The following is a 19,177-nucleotide window of genomic DNA, read 5'->3' as shown; positions in this document are numbered from 1 at the left end:
TATTTCATGCAAAATGGAAAAGCTTCAACAGGGAGAGATGAAAAGAGCTGCCTGCAGCAAGGTTCCAAAACTTACCAGGATAGTCCTGAGACTGCAGCAACAGGACTGCTTTGTGAACTAAATATCAGGAACTTCTGTATCATTGGCTGTAGTCATACTGTAGACTGGAAACTCATCTAACCAACCTGCCGAGCTGTGGGAAACGTGAATTTGCCTCTTGTTGGATAGAGGCAAAGACTTCAATCACGCTCTGCTACTTACAGGTGTAAATTTTGTGCTGCTGGGTGAAAGGCAAGCTCTGCTGCTGTGTAGAGCCCAGTTAACAAACTTGCCCCATGGAAGTAATACAGGCAGAGGAACACCTGGGAAGAGGTTGTGTTTGCACCTCACCCTTTTAGGGTTTAAATTTGAGGTGGGCTTGAAGGGCCTTAACTCTGTCAAGAGAAGAGTACATTGGACATAACCAGCAAGAGACTTACTAGAGAACTGCGCTCGCAAAAGTGTCTTTGTGATTTGCAGGTGTAGTTATAACTTATAGTGAGACATAAAGACCGATTTTCATTACTTGAAAAACCAGGGTGTCCTCAAGGTCTGAAATAAGAGCAATAAGCTTAAAGCAAAGTACAGGTTCAACGCAATTGCTTTGACTTTAATTAAACTATTCAAGAAAAGCATGATTGGTACTTATTCAGCAGGGTATAACGTAACCAAGCTCAGTGGTATTAAAAGTATTTTTACTGATTTATTTCTAGATAAGACAATTTCAACAGTATTTCTCAAGTTTGATTGAGGTGTCTAGTCAGGTCCTAGAAATAGGATTAAGCGTCAGTGCTAGTGTCTCATGAATTTGGAAAACATTTTGCGTTTCTGGGCTAGTCACTGATTTAAAAGTGAAGTCTTAAGAAATGGATGAGAAGCTAGTAAGACTTGCCTGCTCCTTCAGAGGGAAAAGGTTGTTTTCTTGGAAACGATACAGAAGTCAAGCTATGTAAAACTACTGTAAAGGTAGTTTAGTTACAAGGCCAGATAGTAAAGGGTATTGTTCCATTATTCGGAAAACCTTAAAAGATTTTTGGAAAGCAGAGAAAAGAACCCATTTTGCATACATCTTGCGTGTTGGAAAGGAGTGGGTGTCAAAAGCGTAGAATAATTTTCTGTGGTGTATTTTCCAGTTACCTTGCACATAATGACGTTTGTTCTCAGCTCAGCAGTTCAGAGAACAGTGATAGTAATTCATAAGCTCTGTGCTAACCCTTCCTCTTGCCCCACCGCTTAATTTTTCCTGGGAAACTGAGTTCAAGGCAGTTGCTGACCATTTGTGTTGGGTGTTCCAAACTCGCTTGTCCTTACTTAACAGACTAATGGGTACTAATAAATACTGTCACTGGTATTAAATTTTCTTTTACATTGTGTTTCTGAATCAGATAGTAGATTTCAGTTCTTTGACCCAAAAGTGTCATGGAGGCTTTTCCAATTTTGGGGAGATACTTTCTGTGTGTCTGAGACACAGTTTTTGCCTATGTAACCTGAAATGAAATTTCACAACAGATCAAATAGTAAAAATGCGGGAGTTTGGTTGTGGTGATTTAGTCCGCTGATGTTTATAAATAACTGAAGTTTGATTCTGAGACAACACTGAGTAGAGGAAGTCATTTCGTTTAATAGATGATGTGGTTGTTCAGAAGCAGCTCTTTTTGCGCCTGGGAGAAAGGAGATGCTGATGTTGCAATATGTGGAGGGGCAGGTGGAAGCACGTGGGAATTTGTTTATTAGCTGGAGGAACAACACACAGCTGGGCTGTGGAGAAGTAGGGCTTCTCAAATACAAGTGGAATTAACTCATGTGGAATTGTGAAGTTGTATCTAGTGAGGCTCTTGTTTAAGTTTAAAAAAATTTAAAGATACTCTCTCACTACTGGTGTTGTCCTACTGACTGTATTGGTGTTGTATAGGTAGGGATGAGTGCAGTAGGTTTTCTCTTACAGCTTGGTCAACATACATTAATTGAACAGATGTAGTAGTTTTGGTTGCCTGCCTACAAGCTGGCATGTTTGTGGTAGTGCCTTGGTTTTAAGCCTTGGAGGTCATCTGAGATTCTCACTTTGTGGTTTGGAGAAATGACAGTAAATGAGAATTGGAATCTTTAATTAAAAAAAAAAAGTTATTTCTAAAAACATTTTTGAAATCCATATTGATTCCCTTGAGATATTTCTTTTCTTGTCTTACATTGCTAAATGCTGACTTAAAAATATATCTGAGCACCCACCAATATATAAACAGAATGTACCTTTTAGAACAGTAATTAAATGTCGCCTCACTTGGAATCTGTGTGATAACGTAGCACAGGTATATTATTACCTGAAGTGTAGTTTTAGATTAACAGAATTAGTAACTGCCAAGTATTGTGTTACTGAAATAAAAGACAATTACAGCATCTTAAATGAATCCTGAAGCTACGCATTTAAGCGGCGTGTTCCCATCCCTACTTTGCACTAGCATCAGCATTGGAGTAGTCACCGTCAACAGATCAGAGATCTGGCTGGAAAGACGTTGTGTTTGGTTTGGATGAGGCTGGTTTTCAGCCAGCTGAAGTTCTGATCCAGTTGTCAGTGCCAGCCACCTAATGAAGGACAGAGAGCTGAACTGTTTCTCTTAGTGGCAGTGTCAACTTCGGTGAGCTGATTGTGAAACAGAACCTTTAGTTTTGAAAAGCTCTGCTTAGGCCAGAACATGAAAGGAGGGGAAGTATTTGGTGTAAAGGACTGAGCTTTGTAAATAAAATGAGACTGGACTGCCTTTATGCACCATTCTGTATAACCAAATAACCATTAATGTTTCTAAAACAGTTTAAAAGCAGGCAGCTGTGCTGTAAATACTATCTTCTGTCTGTTGTCTTTTCATAGAATCACAGGATGGTTGAGGTTGGAAGAAACCTCTGCAGGTCGGCAGGTCCAGCCCCGCTCCGTGCTCAAGCAGGGCCACCTAGAGCTGGCTGCCCAGGACAATTTCTAGACAGCTACTGAATTTCTCCAAGGAATTTTACACAAGAATTGTGATAAATATATTCTTGAAGTAATACTTAAACCCAAATCTTTTTACAGCTCTTCTTTTCACAAATATTTGAGTGAAATGAAGTACTTGGATTTGTGTCAAACGTACTAATTTGGCACTGTATTTGCATCATAGACCTTAACAGTGCCTTCTGCATCAAGCTTGGTAATAGATTAAAACTAATACTAACTAGCACTTTAGTCCTAGTGAATACTGGAAGTAGCTGTATTGCAGACACTGATTTTTGTAATATAAATGTAGTCCCCAGGATCAGTCCATCTGATTTGTTCACATTCAGACTAAATTGTAAGTGTGTCTGCTACTCTTAATGGAGTAGACATGTATCACTCGGTGTGTATCTCGTCACTGGTAATCAGGTCTTTGTTCAACATATTAGTACTTCTCCATTCTTCACAGAATCACAGAATGGCAGGGGTTGGAAGGGACCTCTGTGGGTCACCCCAGTCCAACCCGCTGCCCAAGCAGGGTCACCCAGAGCAGGCTGCACAGGACCTTGTCCAGGCGGGGCTGGAATATCTCCAGAGAAGGAGACTCCACAACCTCCCTGGGCAGCCTGGGCCAGGGCTCCGTCACCCTCAGAGGGAAGAAGTTCTTCCTCGTGTTCAGCTGGAACTTCCTGTGCCTCAGTTTGTGCCCGTTGCCCCTTGTCCTGTCGCTGGGCACCACTGAAAAGAGTCTGGCCCCATCCTCCTGACACCCACCCTGCAGATATTGAAAAGCATTTCTAAGGTCCCCTTCTCAGCCTTCTCTTCTCCAGGCTGAACAAGCCCAGCTCCCTCAGCCTCTCCTCATAGGAGAGATGCTCCAGTCCCCTCATTATCTTCGTAGCCCTCCGCTGGACTCTCTCCAGTAGCTCCTCACCTTTCTTGAACTGGGGAGCATTCTTGTCTTAATACTTCTGTGTTGCAGAGGAGAAAACAAATGTTTATCTGAATATGAAGCGAGAACTCTTTTGTAGGCAAGCAGTGCTTCTGCATTATTATCCCACTGTATTAACCCACTGTATTCACAGTCGTTGAGACAGGATTTGTTGTCTTGCACAACCACAAACTACTGGTGATTTGATTGACTTCACATTCCTCTTTGTAAGGTGGTAGTTTCTGTTCTGTATTAAAATCCTCATGCATAGAATTGTATGATGTGACCCTTCCCCCCAGTCAGCATATATCTAGTTTTCTATAGCTGTGGTTCTTCCTGACATGCTGAAGTGTCTTCTGGAAGTGAGCTGGGAAGTCTGTGCTACGTGCAGTGTTAGTACTGAAGACCTTGGGAGCCTTCATGGCTGACTACATTTTATTAGGTGGTGTGTAAATTCTAATAGTCATGTGTTCCTCTGCTTTGTGAAGACAGTAATACTAGTCTAGGACTTCTTATGCAAAATTCTTCTGTAGGGTAGGCAGACATTTGGAAAAAAAAAAAAATTAAGCTCTCAGCTTACTGACAAATGCCTGCTGACATTTTCCCGTTTGAAACAGTGACTCCCTCTACTTGGTGGAAGTGGGAGAGTCACCCGAGTAAGAGCGTTCTAGTGTTAAGCAACCTCTACCAGGCATAAAAGGAGGGACTTGAAATTTCTGTAGTGTAACCCAGTTTCACCTTAATTCTGCTTCCAAAAAACAATGTTGGTCTTCGGTGTTGAGGTTTCCTCTCGGTTGGTGGTTCAGGAGGACTGATGTGGCTCGTACTGTTTTATTTCTCCAGCGGTGGGAATCCTCTGATTTTATTTGTTTATTCTTTTAGCATATGCAGATGACTATCCAGGCTCTCCAAGATGAGCTTCGGATCCAGCGGGACCTGAACCAGCTGTTCCAGCAGGACAGCACCACTAGAACCAGTGAGCCCTTCGTGGCAGAGCTGACAGAGGAAAACTTCCAACGCCTTCATGCAGAGCACGAACGCCAGGCCAAGGAACTCTTCCTGCTACGTAAAACCTTGGAAGAGATGGAACTGCGTATTGAGACACAGAAACAGACCTTAAATGCGCGTGACGAGTCTATCAAAAAGCTGCTGGAGATGCTGCAGAGTAAAGGTCTGTCAGCAAAAGCCACCGAGGAAGATCATGAGCGAACAAGACGGTTGGCTGAGGCAGAGATGCATGTGCACCACTTGGAGAGCCTTCTCGAACAGAAGGAAAAAGAAAACAACATGCTGAGAGAGGTAAGTGACCAAGCTCTGAGTGCATCTCCAATCTTAAGCTTTTCTGTCTCCTCTCCATTTCACAGCTGTAAGGAAAGAATCTTCCATCCTCTCTAAGCTGTATTTTACATTGCAGGCTTGACAGAATTTGTCTTTGTTTTAAGACTTCTTTCTGGCTTCCTTGCGTGTGCTTTTGTACTGTAGGCCTCGATTTCCCCATAGTCTCCATAAGAAGCTCTGGAGGTGGATTGTCACGCAGACTGTAAAATCATTCTTGTGTTCTATTTTAGTTGGAGAGAAGGTAGCTACCTGTATTTAGGAGAGAGCTGAGAGAAATCTTTGCAGGAGTAAATGGATGGTTGCTCTATGGTTTCCATGGAAACAGTCTTCTTGCTGTGAAGGGTATTTGATAAAACTATTAGCTGCCCTGGATGCACAGCCAAAAGAAAGATTACTTAAAGGGACACCGCTGCACACATAGTAACCCCTTCACCCCATCCCTCTGAAAAGAGAAGAGAAAACTCATTGTTATATCTGTATTGCACCTCGGAGGAGTACAATGGCAGGCATTCTTCACTATTAATCATCCTATATTAATTATGATAAAATATAGACTACGTATCTTAGAAAAATAAAGGAAAACGAGTTGTTGTGTAGCCAGTGTCATTAAATTTCTTGATGTTGTTAAATGCATTTTCCTCTTGTCGTCCAGCCTCCTGAAGTATTTTAATATTAACTTCTAAAAGGCTAGTAATTCAGCATGTATGTATGTATATGATATCTAATATCATATCTAATGAGAAGTTTTTCCTTGAGGATTATTTTACATATGTCTGTAGATTGAATACCTGAAGTGATAGCTACACACGTATGTGTAATCTGCGTGTGTGGATCAAATGACCTGTTTGGGGCATCGTGTGGGTCTACTTTGTCGGTCAGCATTTTTTTTTAAATGCTTGACGCATACACAAGATTTAAGCCCCCTCTCGAAGAAGTGAGGGAAGCAAGGTCTGGCACAGAGGTTTGTGAGAGCAGTGAGTGCAGCAAATAAATACTTCTTAATACCTCTTATTCATATGTTTTCCGTAGCCTGACCCGTTGTACTTGTGCTCTTGCGAGCATTTATATAAGAAAGCCCACTGCATTTCTGAGCCAGATTTAGGCCAGATTTATTTTTTTAGAGCAGTAATCTCTTGAGTGTCTGGAGTGAAGATAATATGATTCCAGAGTTTCTACACTACAGTTTTTCCTGTATTTAGCAACCAATGATAATTCTGTTCCAATTCTTGTATCTATTTCAGGAAGAGCTTCAAATGGCTTCCATTTGTTTCAGCTTTAAGTCCAGCAACATAAATGAAAAGCTGGCAGGAGCTGTGTAATTTTTTAGGAATGTGGCTACATTTGTTTCTGTTACTGATGAGTAGATGGTAAAAGATGAGAATTCTTGTTTCATTCACACATATCTGGAAATCATGAATCATTTAAATCCTAGCCTTTATGGTAAAAGATTTCCTGGAGAAGGTAGAGATGACTTACTGACATGGAAAGTGCAAATGCTGTTTGTCTAACATTTTAAAACTAACCACTCCTTGCTGCCCACCCAATGCATTGAGAAGGGTAAGCTGGGTGTACTGTAATTTGTAGCTCAAGCCATTGACATGGTGTGGGATCCAGCCTTGAAGCATCCTGGTAGCCTTGGAAACATGGTGTCATGTGCAGAGATGCTAAATTATCTCTGTGTGGAACTGAGTTACACCGGGAAGGATTTTGTCAGTACCCGTGTGTTGTCCTTGAGCTCTGAGCTACACTGAGCTAACTGAACTCAGGCTTGTCTGCATGAAACTCAGGTCTTACGCTTTCTCCAGGAGGCTGGAGAAAATCAAGGGATGTTGCTGAACTGTAGCTGACTGCATCTGGCTTCCTGAGCACCAAGTTGCTCTGCTCTGCAGTGGTTCAGAGCTGCCATCGCTGTTCCACACTTGGAAGTTGTCTCTGTTGTCTCTTAGGTGTGTCTGCTAACCTTTTATTATGTGTTTATCCGTATTTCCATAATTTTAGTTGATTTTAGCCCTATGCTACCCCATATACTAACTATGGAATTTTGAGCTGCCTTGAAAAAATCAATCTACTTTCTTGATGGTTCTGTATCTAGCGTTCCCAGTATCTGTAAAGGCATGCTAAACTCTGCTTTAAATACTGCTGTTGAAGGAAGCATTGGTTTCTCAAAGGGAATTGCATATGCCTGGGAGGTCAGCGTTTGTACTTCATGTTCTAACACATCAGCAAAGCTGAGAAAAACTTGAACAGCGGTTTTGACCATCTTAGCTAAAGCAAGTTCTGAGATGTCAGGATCCACTAGTACTGCTTCTGACTTTACAAGCGTGTCAGAGTTCCAGTAAAAATCTTTGCTGGGAATGCTAGTAAAGATTGCACCTTGAAGCAAAAAAGGTATCGCTCCATTTTTCAACTTTGAAGCCTATATGTAGTTTGAAGTGTGATGTTGAGACTCAAGGTCAGCAGAAGGTTTCTCAGACAGACAGTGCAGGTGTGGTGGCCAGCAGTCTGACCTTGAAAATTAAATGCGAATTCAAGGATTTCTTCAGCTATCACTATTACTGTGATTGTACTAAAGATTGCACTAATTTCCTAAGGAGAAGAAATTCTTAGAGAGCCCAGACTTGTGGTTCTGATAAGATCATGATGAAGGAATAGCTGTACTGGTTCAGGCCAACGATCGCTTTCATCCAGCATTCTGTTTCACGTAATGGCCATATGCAGACACCCAGGAAAGGGTAAGAACAAGGCAAACACGATGCTTCTCTGTAACGCTGTCCCATCTTCCCAGCTATTTACAGATGAGGGCTTTCTTGAACTTTTTGTGACTTGTCAGTTTAGTATCCTCCATGGATCTGCCATCTGAGTACATCGTCGGTGTCGTCTTGAACCTATGTAAAGTTTTTCAGCTGTAGCATCATTTGGTGAGTGGTTCTACAGGCCTACTCTCTGTTGCAGGAAGAATCTGCTTCATTTCTTCTGAATTTGAACCTGTGTCCCGGTAGCTTCATTGGCAGCCTCTTGCTCTTGCACTGGAAGGCACAGTGAACAAGCGGTTGCTACCAAGACGGTTTTAGATTTGTCAAATCCCTTCCAAGTTCTGTCTTTTTCCAGGCTCAAAAGTCCAATGCTACTAAATTGTTCCTCATATAGAAGATATTGCATATCTTCAGTGATCTCCCAGAGCACCATCTCAGTCTCCCATATCTAGGTTATGAAATAGATTCTTCTGCACATAGCGAGAGGTGTCTTTATAAGCAATTTGACTATCTTGGGCTTTTCCCAAATGTCCTGAATTCTGGAAGAGAAGGCTGAGAAGGGGACCTAATAAATCTTTTTAAATATCTGAAGGATGGGTGTCAGGAGGATGGGGCCAAACTCTTTTCAGTGGTGCCCAGCGACAGGACAAGGGGCAACGGGCACAAACTGAAGCAGAGGAAGTTCCAGCTGAAGATGAGGAGGAACTTCTTCCCTCTGAGGGTGACGGAGCCCTGGCCCAGGCTGCCCAGGGAGGCTGTGGAGTCTCCTTCTCTGGAGATATTCCAGCCCCGCCTGGACAAGGTCCTGTGCAGCCTGCTCTGGGTGACCCTGCTTTGGCAGGGGGGTTGGACCAGATGACCCCCAGAGGTCCCTTCCAACCCCGACCATTCTGTCATTCTGTGTGATTCAGTCTTTCCATATAAGTCCATAGGAAAGATCCTGTATCCCAGCATAGGATGTATTTGGCAACTCACTGATACAGGGCACAGTCTCTCATTAACACAAAATAATGAAAAATTAGATGTCTCGTTGAACATCTGAACGAAGACATGTCTCTGGATGCCCTGACTTCAGCAGATGGCAGTGTGGCTGCATCATATTCCTCTACCCTAGAAGACAAGCTTAAGATTCATAGCTTATAAAAAGATGGCTGCTATTTTAAATACCCCTTCTTAAGTCTTAGTGAAAATTACTCATATTGTTGTTGGTATCATAGACTTAACTTTCGGAAAGAAAATTATTGTCATAGCAGCAAGAAATGCTTGATGGAATCTAGCAGCTGGGCTGCAGCTTCCAGAATAGCTCCACAGTTGCATGAACTGCCACCTCGTTGTTCCAGACTCGCCTGATGCGGAATTTGCAGTGATGGTGGTGACAGCGCATAGCGCTAAAGATAACGAAGCTTGGCTGTGCTCTTTTTCATAACCTCCCTGCTCCCCCAAAATGCTAGATGCACTGAGTGTCGATATGTTTTTCTCAGCTACACAGGCTAACAGATAGACCAAATATCCGTGGGACTTATGGATGTGATTGTATCCACACCCAGTGTTCTAGATGCTTGGAGTGCTATGGGCAAAGTGCGATTCAGAAAGACAGTCCAGCATCGTTACACCAGCTTTGTTAAACCTTTCTCGTGTGATTTGTTCGTTAGCATCTGTCTTTAGGAATGTATATCTGAAGAAAGAACTGAAGTCATACACTTCTAGTGTCACAGTCAATAAAGAGGTAACTTCTTGAGAGTGTTTGGAGAGAAAAGTTCTCATTTGCCTAGAAGAAAGGAGAGAACCAAAACTGTATTGATTCTGCCCATGAGGGATGAAAAGAAGCTGCATAATTGTGTGTTATTGTGAGATACTTGCCAAGCAACTTTGCGGTGTTGTCCCATTTTCTTACTCCTTCACAAGGGATATCGGCACAGACTTTACAACAGTAGTTAATCTGATGACCTGTTTGTCTCGGGGTTGCTACTGGACACACGTGCTCTGCAAGCCAAATACACCTTTGTTCACAGCAGCACTATGGCATATACTAGTTGGAGTCTCCAAGATATATTGACGTATCTCTGCATTTCTCCTGCTCAAGTGGGATATCCTTTGATGTCTCAAATCATGAGAACTAAGGAGGACATATGAGGGCAAGTTCCCAAATGTATTCTTTTCATTGGCCAGTGTTCCTACTGGTATCTACCCGATACACCTATGAAGCTGTCAATCCCATCATGCCTTGTATAATATATACTCGTCCTGATGATAGACATGGCCCTACCCATTGGCTTTTCCTGAAAAGGTGGCCGTAGAAGTCATGTACAGTGCTAGGTCTTCCTTCAGAACAGTTTTGCCACGTATTTGTCATGAAGGATATGCAGTTCCTGCAAGTGACTTGTGACAGGCTGTATGTGGCTGGTGTCAATACCTTCAGCAAGAGGTCAAACACAACTCTCCCTTTAACTTAAACTGTGATATTGTAGCTGTAGCATTCTCCTGGGAAAAGGCAGTGGCAGACTCAAACTATGAGGCTGAGCAGGTACTGAAGGTGGGGTGAGGCCTTCACTGAAGTATCAGTGTAATAGAATGGCAACGTAGTTCAGCAGAAAGAACGAAACAGCCATTTGATTTGGTAGACAAAAATTAGACAGCTATTCCCGGAAACAGAAATAAGGCTCTTCAGAAAGTCTCATCAGGAGTCAATTCTAGGTTCAAGGTTTGCATGTCACCGTGGTGTGGAACAAGGAAGGAACCAACAGTAGCTTTGCACTTCGTGCCACAAAAACTGCGTTTGGTAGTAAATTACAGTGTTGATTTTTTTTTTTTTAATAACTGGGCCCACTCAAACAAGATGGATTTTTAATACAAACCAGTGCAAAGCTGCATTAAGGAGTCAGGGCTGTAGTACTGAACAAATAAAGGGTGGTTTTGTATGTCAAGCAGTCACGGCAATGGGTCATTCATAAGGGCGCTCATTTACAATGAGCTTAAGGAAAGGCTGTGGCAGAAAAAGCGATTATTTCTTTTCATCTTCAGTGTTTGTTGAAATGGCAACCCCACAAAGTCCTGTTTGTGAACTGTATTACAGTTATGTAGTATGGCCTTAGTACAAGAACCGATCCCTGCTTGTAGCTGTTCTGAATTGACCAGTGCTCACTTTATTGTAGGAAGTAGCACTGAATTTCTGTGAACGCTCTTGATGACGTCTCCGCTGAAGGCAGATGTCTGTGAGAGCAGCGAGCAGACGCGCCGGGCGATGACATGCAGATACCTGACTTGGCTTTAGATCGTCAGACGTGATACTGCGATGGCCGAAGCGTAGCAGCATGGAGCTTAGTGAGGAAGGATGGCTGTGCCGTGCAGGCGTGCTACCGGAACGCTGCTGGATGATGCCCAGCAAGGAGGAAAGTTTGTTTGTCTTATCTGAACAGGATTTAATTAACTGTGACAAGTTTTGCAAAGAAGTTCTTTTTCCATGCGTGCGTTAAAATTCTTACCCTTTTCTGCTCCAGGCTCAGAGAAGGATTTAGGAATTCTAATTGGAGCAATTAGAGTTATCTCAAAGAACACTTTTGTCCTGTTCCAAGACTTTGCAACAGAATCGCAGAATCACAGAATAGTAGGGGTTGGAAGGGACCTCTGTGGGTCACCCAGTCCAACCCCCTGCCCAAGCAGGGTCACCCAGAGCAGGCTGCACAGGACCTTGTCCAGGCGGGGCTTGAATATCTCCAGAGAAGGAGACTCCACAGCCTCCCTGGGCAGCCTGGGCCAGGGCTCCGTCACCCTCAGAGTGAAGAAGTTCTTCCTCATGTTCAGCTGGAACTTCCTGTGCCTCAGTTTGTGCCCATTGCCCCTTGTCCTGTCACTGGGCACCACTGAAAAGAGCTTGGCCCCATCCTCCTGACCCCCACCCTGCAGATATTTATAAGCATTTATTAGGTCCCCTCGCAGCCTTCTCTTCTCCAGGCTGAACAAGCCCAGGTCCATCAGCCTCTCCTCGTAGGGGAGATGTTCCAGTCCCCTCCTCATCCTCGTAGCCCTCCGCTGGACTCTCTCCAGTAGCTCTTCATCTTTCTTCAACTGGGGAGCCCAGAACTGGACACAGTACTCCAGATGGGGCCTCACCAGGGCAGTGTAGAGGGGAAGGAGAACCTCCCTCGCCCTGCTGGCCACACTCTTCTTGATGCACCCCAGGATGCCATTGGCCTTCTTGGCAACCAGGGCACACTGCTGGCTCATGGTCAACCTGTCGTCCACCAGGACACCCATAAGACGCACTTTTAGAGAGAATTTTTGGTTTGCTGGAGGAGACAGATTGATTCAGTAGTTGGAACTCTTACTACCGTCATACTACGGGACATCTTTCTGATGAGCTAGAAAATGCAAGTTTCTGCTTTTTCTGCTGCTGCTTCATTCCTTTGACCTTTCAGAAGAGGATAGCAGGGAGAAGTGATACAAATCAAGATCATTTAAATAGTTGTATCTTTATTATAGTCACTTGATTTGTCTAGAAGTAGTTTTAAAACATGTAGAGCTTTTGTAGAACAAAATTTGAGAAACTGGGCTATTGCAGCTTGAGAGCGTGTATAATTTATTCTGTATACATTTTGCCTTTCTTAATATCATTGTAGTTTGGAATGTCTTATGTGTCACTTTATAAAAGAATGACGGTAGACCTGGACTACATGTTGGACAAGAAACCAATATTTAATATAAACCAATATAAACCCAAATATTTTTAGTGAAGTAAAACTATCTAGTCTACTGAGTGATGCAAAGATCCTGCACAGAACATCATATTTGATGATATAAACACATGGGTAGGCCAATTCAGGTAAAAAAAGTCAGAATTACAGCTGTGGTTTTAATTCCACATTGTATTTTTCGGTCAGTTTTTTCAAAAAAGAAATGCATGTATGAAAGAGCAGGGTTTTGTTACTGTCTCGGTGATATGTGCCACCTGATGATGTACGTTCTGCAGGGGGTGGAAGGCATGTCCCTTTTTGATTTGGAAAGTGCTTCTCTCGTGGTGCTACTGAAAGAGAAGTTGCTGCATTTTAAACGTACAGCTTACTCCGCTATAAAAATGTCATCGCTTAAGAGTGCACCTTCACGTTTCTTCCCAATCCCCCGCAAAACCAGAGGCAGGAGCAACTGAGGGAATAACAGTGAATGATATGGTCAGATTAGGAAGGAAGAAAAGGACCCAATTAAATTCCTTCCTTCACCATTATGCACATGTGTATAATTTATTAATGTTTTAAAGACATAGTGCTCAGACTGCTCAGTATTGAGGACTCCTTCAGTTCTAAACTGCATTCTCTAATTTTCAGTTGTTTTGGCACTTCTTTGTCAAGAAAAACCCCACAGAATTTGTCATTCTTTGTGGTGCGTTAAAATCACTTTATCACAGCTATTCTTTACGTATTCAGTGTGCTTGGTATGTTTGAGCTGTTCCATGTAATTCTGCTGACCAGCAGACTGCAGTATTGTTTCTCACAGGGGTACTGTGCTACCTTGCAGGCCTACTTGGCAGATATAAGGTAATATGATGCAGAGCTTCAGTTTCTGTCAATTTTGAAGCATTGCTTTTTTTTTTTTTAAAGAAAAATGGCTATTTTTAATGAAAAATTGGTAGTGATGAAGTACCAACCCCAACTCTGGTTAAGGTGGCCACGCTGTTTAAAACTTCTTACTGTTTCTAGCCTTCAGTTTCTAGCTATTGAAGCTTAATGTTTTTTGGACAGGACAACCCATTTTGAGTTTCTGTTGCCTGGGAAGGTGCTTTAACATTGTGGTCAATTTGCACCATAATTTTTATTTTGATTTTTTATCCTAAAGACAGATTATACTCCTGCAGTCATTCTTTGAACTCTCTTCAATATATTAATATTGTTTCTAATTTGTAGACACACAAAGTGGACACATTATACCTGTAATGGTAGCACCAGTGTCAACCAGGTAATAAGGCGTCCCTCCACCTAAAGCTTTTCGTGTTTATGCCAAAGAACTGTAGAAACTGTAGTAGCTTGTAATAATGGGGTATTAAACATAAAACTTGGGACAGAAATTGGATAATAGAGCGTTCTTCAATATTCTTGGCAATTTTGTGGTGATATCTGGTGGCTAGAAGTTCCTACTGGCTAAACTGAAAGAGAAATATGGTGCCTATTTTTAGTAGTAATAATAATTAACAGTGAAAAGCATGCATGTTGCACATAACTTGGCAACAAGTAGCTCTTTTTTCCCTTTTTAAAATCTTTTTTAAAAGAAAGGAATTATTGAACATACAAAAACATCAAAAAACATATATATATGAGCCAGCCCTTGTAATAGTTGAAGTTGCATTCAAAGATGCTGATGTTTACTGAGCTGTTGTGGCACAGTGTCAGTTGCATGTGAAAGTTCTTTCTGTGTGAAAGTAGAAGAAAGGAATAATGCTTTATTACTTTATCAGAATGGATTACTTGCAAGGAATGAAGTATTAGTTTTGTATTTTTCTGATCCTGATATCTGTGTGTGGCCCTATGCTTTTAATTATTGCGCAAAGTCCTGTTTTGAAGATGAAAAATATTGATTTTCATTCATCTGTGTGGTGTGTGTCCACAATAGTATCTGAATACATCAGAGATGTGATTTATTAATATTTCTCCATTCCGCCACTGGAAGAGAAGTGCATAATCTGTAACAGTTAAGAAGGATATCTGTGCACAACCTGCCTTCGGCGGCCACCCTTAAGGATCTGTTTTGGGGAGGGTCAGCCTGCCTGTACCCCTGTTTTCAGGCTCTTTAGCATTGTAGGCACGTTGCCAAAATGAAGTCCTTACTGTGCAGTCAGGAGATGGGGGGGTGTTATTTTTCAGCAGGTTATGCCATCCAAATCACTGTGGAATTACTGATGATGATAGAAGTAGGACACTTCCTTTGCTGAAGTGCTAAGCATCCCTACTTCAGGCAGTGGAGATACAGACATTTCTAAACAAAAAGCTTAGAAGAATTTTCTGTTTGGAAAAACTCTGTGCAATGTGAAAAGCAGACAATGTTGTGTCAGCGTCCCTTTAGTGCCATGCTGTTCTCCTGCTGTGTGTGCCATCTATGCCATTTCCATAGCAGTAGCTACTTTTGTGTTCGCAGGACAGAGACCGTGTCCCTGCACAACTGGCAATTAACTAGTATGTAATCGCCCTACTAAAATAAAAATAAGATATTGTTCATAAAAGAATTTTTGTCATATTATTTTTTTACTTTCTTATCTTTTGTTTTCTTACTTTCTAAATGTTCACAGAATTTGTTTTAATTTCTTTTCTGTTATCAATCTGTTTCATTTTATTCTACAGTAACAGCCCTTGGATGGTTGTGCAGCTGATGTGACAAGTACAGCTGGAGGCAGAACTTTCTGCCTGTAGTGAAAGCTCATGCCGTTCAGAATCAGATACTTTTCTTGGATCTTTCTCCACCTTTTTAAGTTTAAAGAACCATCTTCAGAATTATTCCCTTTTACCCGTCCATGAGTTTTGAAGCTGGGAAAATCAGCTTCTTTTTATTTCTGAAATTTGGGAGATTCAAACCTTCTTTTCTTCCCCTCCTAACTTTTTTTTTGAAGTGGACGTGAAGATGTCCACCCCAGGCAAGATGTGACTGGAATGTCTTCAACTGTGGTCTGTTCTTATTAGTTTCCTCTCAAAGGAGTTAAATAACATTCTTGGAGTTTTGTTGTTGATTTGCGTATTCTTAGTAGGTGCTCTCGTAGCCAAGCAGAGATTACAGAATGATGTGGTATTATAGCAATACAAGATATGTGCTACAACGAGCATTCTTAAATACCTCACTTAACATGCCACACGTGAATTCACAAGAAGGACGGTGTGTGTCTTACCCTCTCAGTTCCTCTCATCCTGGGAATGGCAGGAAAAGAGAATTCTGAGCAGGGACTGGGGGATGTGGGACATGTATGAGCCTCTCCAGAGGGACAGTCAGAATTCACCTTTCTTATTCAGGTGTTTGTGTACTTGTGCAAGCGGTGCTGTTCACTTCAGCCAGATACAGGCCTGCCGTCCCAGAGCAGTGAAGTATCTGGATGCCTCTTCAGCAATGTTCTGCTTGGTGAATGCATGAATGGAGTCCCCAGTGTCCACTTTGCAGACTTCAGATATAGAGATTTTTCAGGTGGAAGCCACTGCTATCACTTGAGTCATACAAAAACATCCTTTGAAAATTTCTGAAGGCTCCAGTCTAGTTAGTCATGCATGCTAAGATGTTGAAAAAGTGTCTGTAACAACATTGTGTCAGTGGCAAGACAGAGACTCACTCTATCCAGATCTCATGAGAAGGACTGACAGCCAGAAGATCTTGGAATTGTGGCGCAATTCTTGAATCAACACATTAGAGCTGGCTGAGATGGAAACAGGGAAACATATACCACAGCTACCTTAAAGAAGGCAGCTGAGATCATTCCCTGTGGAGGAGGACCAAGGACACTTAAGAAGAGTCATGTTTTTTGTGACAGGTTGTCCTGGTTTCAGGTGGGATAGAATTAATTTTCTTCCCAGTAGCTGATATAGTGCTGTGTTTTGGATTCGGGGTGACAAGAAGTTTTAGTTGTTGTCGAGCAGTGCTTGTACCAAGCCAGGGACTTTTCAGGTTCTCATACTGCCCTGCCAGCAAGGAGGCTGGAGGTGCAGAAGAAGCTGGGAGGGGACACAGCCGGGACAGCTGACCCAAACTGGCAAAAGGGATATTCCATACCATACGACGTCATGCTGAACTGGGGGGAGTTAGCTGGGGGGTGGCGGCCGCTGCCTGGGGACTAGCTGGGCGTCAGACAGCAGGTGGTGAGCGATGGCATTGTACATCACTTGTTTTGTATGTTCTTTTATTATTATTATTATTTTCCCTTCCTTATCTGTCCTATTAAAGTGTCTTTTTCTCAACCCATGAGTTTTGCCTTTTTCCGATTCTCTCCCCCATCCCACCGTGGGAGGAGTGAGCGAATGGCTGCGTGGTGTTTTAGCTGCCTGCCAGGTTAAACCACAACACAGGTACTGGTAGGAGCACGGAGAAGCAGGTGGAGGGTGTTGGATCTGCTCCCTGTCATATTTCTAAATGCTCAGGCTGGTCTCGAGTATTAGAAGCTCATCGTCATCACCTGTTAAGGTAATATGTAACACTATCATTATTGTCTCTGATCCTTGATTGAGGGTAGTAAGATAAGCTCTTAGTTTCTTCTGAGCAGAGTATGTGGCAGACTGTCCTATGATTAGTTGAAAAGACATTTTTAAAGCAAATTTAACCTCGTGACGAGCTGCTTTGCTAACACTATGTACAGCGGCATAACCGAACGAATCTCTGAATTATTACCTCTGAAGAAGTGGCAACTTGAATAGTAAGTAGTGGAGACAGACTGGAAAAGTAGTTTCATTGATGTGCCTCATGAGAAATGCTGAGGATGGAGGAGGCATTAAAAGAGACTTGATGACATTGATCCGGCTTGTACTGACGATATCCTGTGTGCTGACAGCTTCCTTTTTCTTCTGAGAGTGGGCATGGGAAATGGTAGAAAAAGGTTCAGTTGGCTGGGCTGACTGCTGTCTGCTTCGAAAAACCTTGCGGCTTTGATAAGGAGATGATTCCAGAAATAATGCCTGCAGTCCTTAGATGGCCCTATGATCAACCCCCGGGAAAGAGCATCTCAGTGTAGTACGTCCCTCTCCTTAGATTTACCATCAGCATATTCAAGATAAAGTGGCTGCCTCACTTGATTCAAAGCCATATAGGTAGAAGCCATATCTGTTGAACTGTAGACAGAAAGAAGCATGCTCCTAACCCCGTAGGCAGATGGAAAAGTGGAAGAGTGCTAGAGACCGACAGTGTGGAAGGCTGGTGGTGAGAAATCGCTGATTGTACTGTGCTTTGGATGGCAGTTGAGAAGAACAGCAGGGATGAATGCACGCTGCCCTTTCTTTGGGCGTGTACATTACAGGCAGATGGAAGACATTTTGGGCTGAAAGAAAGTCTGGCTAGACTTGCTAAATTGGAGTAAATCCAGCATGTGAATGGAGGTACTGGTAAGCATAAGAACAGTAATGGTACTGCTCCACTCTGGTCTACATGACGTCAGTGATACGTGACCACAGGCTCTCAAGTTATCTGTTGACTATGGGAGAACCGAATATATTTAGAGGGGTTTTCTGGTTTATTTTTTCAGAAAATACCGCCATGCACTGCAAACGTACCTGCAAACATAGCTTATCAGGACATACACAAGTATAGTGTTTAAAGATAGACAAACCTTCTGCTGGATTTTCTTGTTATTACTAATCACAGGCATCAACTTATGCAAATGGCCTTGTGCCAAACTTATGCAAAATTCTTCTTGTGGCCTTTGTCATATCACTACACATTTCTATCTTGCTCGCTTCACAGCTGTGCAAGAACACTTCACAATCTTACAACAAAAGTAGTGTCTGCAGTATTTTGAAAAGCATGATACAACTCTGCCTTTCTTATTCAAATAATGAGCCACATGGAGCAAGTTGCCTATGTGACTACCGTACAAAATGTTATCTCTTCACCATGTCTATTGAAAGTAGGAGTTTGTGGATGGCTTTTTGGATTCATCTTTTAGGTCTGCGAGGGGGGTGGGTGGCTAAGCTGTGGGGGGGTGCACATATACAATTTGTTGTTAGGTTAACTGGTATCACAGTTCGTATTCTATGGGCACCAACGTATTTTTGTGTCATATAATATTAACATGCGAACAGTATTCACATTCCTACATTTAACATTAGTGTGTGGTGTAAGGACAAGATTATTTTAAGACAAATTATGAAAAAGTGGAATTGATACTGTATTACTTCTCCTGTATTTCCACTTGTTGATTTGAAACCCCTAACTACTTTATACAGTAGAACACGTTGTTTCAGCTTCCTAGAAGTTTATTCCTTAGCAAGCAGTCTGAAGCATGTTAGTTTTGTGAATTCACACCAACAGAAGGGAAATTTTTGTCACATGGACTTTTGTGTTCTCCTGTCTGCATGCTCTGAGCTTCTAAAGCAATATGCTGTCCAGTCTTGGACTTTCAGCTATGTTTGAGGCCGAGTGGAGGAAGATTTTTATCATGCGTAATTAAATGTTGCTATTCTGGGGTAAAAATGTGTGAAGAAGAGTTATTAA

The 19,177-nt window shown here is 42.3% G+C and overlaps 1 protein-coding gene across 15 annotated transcripts in view; it reads left to right on the top strand.

Annotated features, from left to right (window-relative positions):
• The window catches only part of ERC1 (ELKS/RAB6-interacting/CAST family member 1), a 305,098-nt gene that overhangs the window by 62,573 nt on the left and 223,348 nt on the right, over positions 1-19,177 (top strand). For all 15 annotated transcript variants that reach the window (XM_075428699.1, XM_075428697.1, XM_075428696.1 and 12 more), the window contains exon 3: positions 4,812-5,228. In XM_075428699.1, the coding sequence (XP_075284814.1) occupies positions 4,812-5,228 (417 nt within the window). The remainder of the gene's footprint in view (positions 1-4,811; positions 5,229-19,177) is intronic.

Source organism: Opisthocomus hoazin, chromosome 8 (genome assembly GCF_030867145.1).
Source record: "Opisthocomus hoazin isolate bOpiHoa1 chromosome 8, bOpiHoa1.hap1, whole genome shotgun sequence".
Classification (NCBI taxonomy): Eukaryota; Metazoa; Chordata; class Aves; order Opisthocomiformes; family Opisthocomidae; genus Opisthocomus; species Opisthocomus hoazin.
The sequence above is the reverse complement of the archived record's forward strand: the minus strand, read 5'-3'. Positions and strand labels throughout refer to the sequence as shown.